This window comes from Erigeron canadensis, chromosome 7, assembly GCF_010389155.1.
Source record: "Erigeron canadensis isolate Cc75 chromosome 7, C_canadensis_v1, whole genome shotgun sequence".
NCBI lineage: Eukaryota > Viridiplantae > Streptophyta > Magnoliopsida > Asterales > Asteraceae > Erigeron > Erigeron canadensis.
The window spans coordinates 28,154,687-28,158,866 of NC_057767.1; the positions used below are offsets into that span (position 1 = coordinate 28,154,687).

Genomic DNA, 4,180 nt, shown 5'->3' on the forward strand with positions numbered 1-4,180 from the left:
TTATTCTCTTAAATCCTCTTATGAAAATATGGAAAACATACATATGCATTGCTATTTTGTGTTTAATTATATGTGCTCTAATAATTTTTAGGCTTAATGGTTGCTAACTTACTATGCAAGGGTTGTGAATACATATCGATGTACTTCTAGGATTTATGATAGGGATTGATCCGGATAAGGTTTATGAGAATTGAGAAAGAGTTTTTTTTATGGTAAAAGTACCTGTTAGTAAATTTGTTTTATCATTGACACGTAACCAAAATCAGATGTAAGATTAAAAAATTACATGTATCCAATTTAGTTGCGCCAACAATATAAGAATAAGAATTAAGAAATAAAAGGGTTTTCATGTTTGACAATAAGTCGGGTCGAATCTTCACAAAACATCATAAATACATTTCATTACTCTATTTATAAGAAAACTTTTTCTTCCTATCTGCTAATGATTTTTAAATACTTTATCAATGGTCCCAAACTCTGTAGAATCGAAGTGAGCCTACTTCTGGCCACTTGGTCCATAGTAAACAGCTAGATAAAACCATTACAATTTTTCAGTTCACAATTTCACATTACACATCACAACCTATGTCTTTTACAGAATAAATATCATGTACTCGTAATATATGCTGTATTTAGTATTGTTGAGCACAAAAATATGTAGCTTTTAATGCAATTGACACAAATTTGTTCCAAGAATCAAAAAGTAAAAACTTTAAGAAACCTTACAATCAAATGATTCAAAGTTAAAAGCATAGATCAGTTACTTTAAAAGCTTCTTGAATTGTATATTACTTTTCATAAATAATTACATCCACTCAATGATATATAACAAAAATAGAAAAAAAAAATAAAGTAAAAAAAGCAAAACAAAAATAAGGATGGGCCACTAATACAATATTTAGTCCAATAGTAACTAGGCTTCATTTATTCAACCTTGAACAGCTTAATTGGGCTGCCCAAAAGAACTTTTTAGTAACTCACCTTCTTTCTTTTACTATATCATATGAAAACTTCTCATAAAACTTTCTAACATTTTGGTAAATCACTTGGAGGTGGAATAACCGACTCTTTTGGGCCTTTTCCATTGTCCACAACAAATGCCATTTTTAGTCCCCATGTTGTATGAACTTCCAAATGACAATGCATGAACCATACACCTAAGTAAAAAAAAAAACCCGAAAAAAATGTATATGTTAGTACAAAAAACGATATAATATCATAAAAAAACTATTGATGTAAAGAACTATCGTGTACCAGGATTGTCAGCTTTGAATCTTATAGCAGTCCAACCACCAGCGGGTACACCAACCGTGTTTCTTTCAACAGGGTCAACTAAATTGAACTTCTTAGGATCGGTAACAGGGTTATAGTTGCCTATGCCCCTTCCAACGACAAAGAAATTAAATCCGTGCAAATGAAGTGGATGACTCTCAGGGGTGAGTGCCCCCGTGTCTTGTAAAACAAGTTCTACAGTGTCATTATAAGAAAGTCTGTATAACTTTGTTCCACTTGTCGTTGCAAGATTCTTTGGTTGGGTATCCGTGTAATTATATGGCACCAACGGCTTGCCAGGGAAGTCGTCAGTAAAAACACCACTAATGTTGAAATAATGTGCTTGTAAAAGCGCGGTTTTTGGCATGATAAATGTGACATTATTGATACTTGCAGCCACTCTGCTACCATTCACACAAGTTGGGCATGGGTTGATCCCAAGCCCAATAGTGAAAAATAAAGAATGGTCAATAGTCAATGGGACTTTGGCAGGGTATTTCACAGAATTCAAGCTTTTCAACGAGTTTATAAATTTGTTAGCTACTGATGTTGCATTTTTAGGAGGTGTAGCCACCAAGTTAGTGGCGGCAGAAGAAAGAGTGCCAGAGTAATGTAGCGAGGCAGTAGCGGTTACATTATCAACTGCAATTGGGGCATCCATAAATGGAGAAGCTGCAACTAGATACTTGCCCGCCTTTTTAGTAGCGGTCACAAGTACATTTGTTGTTTGTCCAGGTGCTATTAGAACGGTGTCTGTTGTAAAGGGTTTCACGTAAGTTGCATCTACCTCAACGACTGTGAGGTTATGCCCGGCAATCTTGAAAAATAGCTCTTCATTAAGTGCAGCATTGATGATTCTTAGCATGTATGTCTTCCCTTGATCCACTGGTACTTTGAACCCACCTTATTACAAATAGTTAAATGATTCTAGAGTCAATTCTTGATTTAACTATTCATCCATCAATTATGTTCATATAATAGGTGATAAAATGAGCATGTATGTGAATTGTCATAGTGAATTCAGGTTAAGAAGGTGGATAATGGCTGCCAAAGGCACCCGGGGTCAGGATGTACTCACCAATCTACACCTTTTGAGCAATTAGTATGCTATATATGATTAGAAAAGAAATATTGTTTCAACGGTATTCCAACTTTTTGACCATAAGAATTGAGAAGCTTTAGCATATAAACAGTCTGACCCAATTTACTCGTTTCTTATTATGCTGTTTTCTTTTAATTACGTATTTGCTTGTTACCACTGATAAATCATAGCCTCAATCGACCCATTTAAGTAAAGGGGTCAAAGTTGTTACATCTTGCTCATAGAAAATATTTAAAATCATACCATTTGCCGAACAATTTGAGATAGGTCCAGGATGGCCATTGATGGTGTGAGCATCTGAGACATTTGGTGCTTGACCTAACTTTTGTGCTTGGTTGATCACTGCTTCAGTATCCGATTTCCACCATTCCCCTGCAAATCACAGTAAGTTACTTTCATAACTCAAACAACTAGCTTTCAAGTAATTACTAGCAAAAATAGCAAAAGAAAAAAAGTATCATCCTTACCCAATACCACTACAACTTCCTTATGAGGCTTGGGGTAGGGATAAGGGACCCCAAGTTTAGGCAAAATGACAATTGCACCATGGACCGTAGCCCTTAGCCACAAAATGTGTGCGTGCCACCAAAGGGTTCCTCTTTGGCCCGTTAGTGTGAACTTATAAACATAAGTCCCTTTTGGCTGAATTGGGCATTGTGTGATATAAGCTGGCCCATCAGCCCAACCAGTCCTTATTTGTCTAACACCATGCCTAAAGTGGTCACGCCCAAAAAAAAAAAAAAAAAATCATTAGAACTTTAGCATTCTCATGCACAACCATATATCTAACAACTAACATTAGTACTCACCAATGGATACTGAGGTTATATTTGACATGGTTAACCACCTTGATCATTACTGTATCGTCCTCTCTCGCAACTATTGTGGGACCAGGGAAACGACCATTAACCGTCACTATAGGCTTGCTTTCACACAATTTTGTTGTATTCTTCATTACCACCTGCATACAATATGAAAAAGAAAAGAAAATGATCTTCACTTTGCATTATTCATATCTATACACATTATGCGCACAGCACAATAAAAATAATCAACAAGACTTGTGTTATTCCTCGGTTCCTCTTAGGTGACTTACTGATATTTTTTTATTTTGAATGTTCTAAAACAAGGAAAAAAGAGTAAAACAAAACACGAACATTGAACTTGTAATGGCGGACTCGGCATTCCACCAACGATGGAAATGTGCAAGCTACCATGACCATCACTACGACCACTAACCGGAACCATATTTCAGCCATCTTTGTCACTTGTGTTTCCGTTTGAATTAGTTTGAGTTGTTTTGTTGTGGTCGCAGATAGAACACTAACCTTATAAAGGGAATTGGCTAATTTGCTCAAATGTCCCTTTTACCCTGTTAGGTGGACAGGGTAGGCACACGTTTTATTCATATTTGGTTTTAGAAATTATAATAAGATAACACAAAAAGTATAAAATGAAAATGAGATATATAGGATTTGGTGTTATATCTACTACATTTTACTTCGCAGCTACACAAAGTAGATATGTATATCAACCAACTTCTATACCCTAAGCTACGTATTGACCCTCTTTATAAAAACCGGAATAAATATACCGCTATTAGGGTCGTTTGAATCTCAGAATGTATGAAAATTTAGTGAAATGAAATTTAGTACGAGTATTTTATATCTTGTCATGTTAAGTATTTTAGAAATGTATATATGTTACACTAGAGACATGCATATCCTTATATATGTATATATGTTACACTAGAGACATGCGTATCCTTGGGTATAGAACTTCTCACATCTTCTTTTTTTAATCCAT

General features: G+C 35.2%; 1 protein-coding gene across 1 annotated transcript; it reads right to left on the reverse strand.

The window, feature by feature from the left end:
- Positions 1–760: 760 nt before the first annotated feature.
- LOC122608063 (laccase-4-like) lies at positions 761–3,669 on the reverse strand. The gene is made up of 6 exons (XM_043781149.1): positions 3,532–3,669; positions 3,184–3,335; positions 2,842–3,086; positions 2,618–2,746; positions 1,255–2,175; positions 761–1,157 (listed from the first exon to the last, which is right to left on the reverse strand). Exons 1-6 carry the CDS (start codon positions 3,631–3,633, stop codon positions 1,027–1,029), a joined length of 1,680 nt encoding a protein of 559 aa, XP_043637084.1. The 5' UTR covers positions 3,634–3,669; the 3' UTR covers positions 761–1,026.
- Between the last annotated feature and the right edge of the window lie 511 nt (positions 3,670–4,180).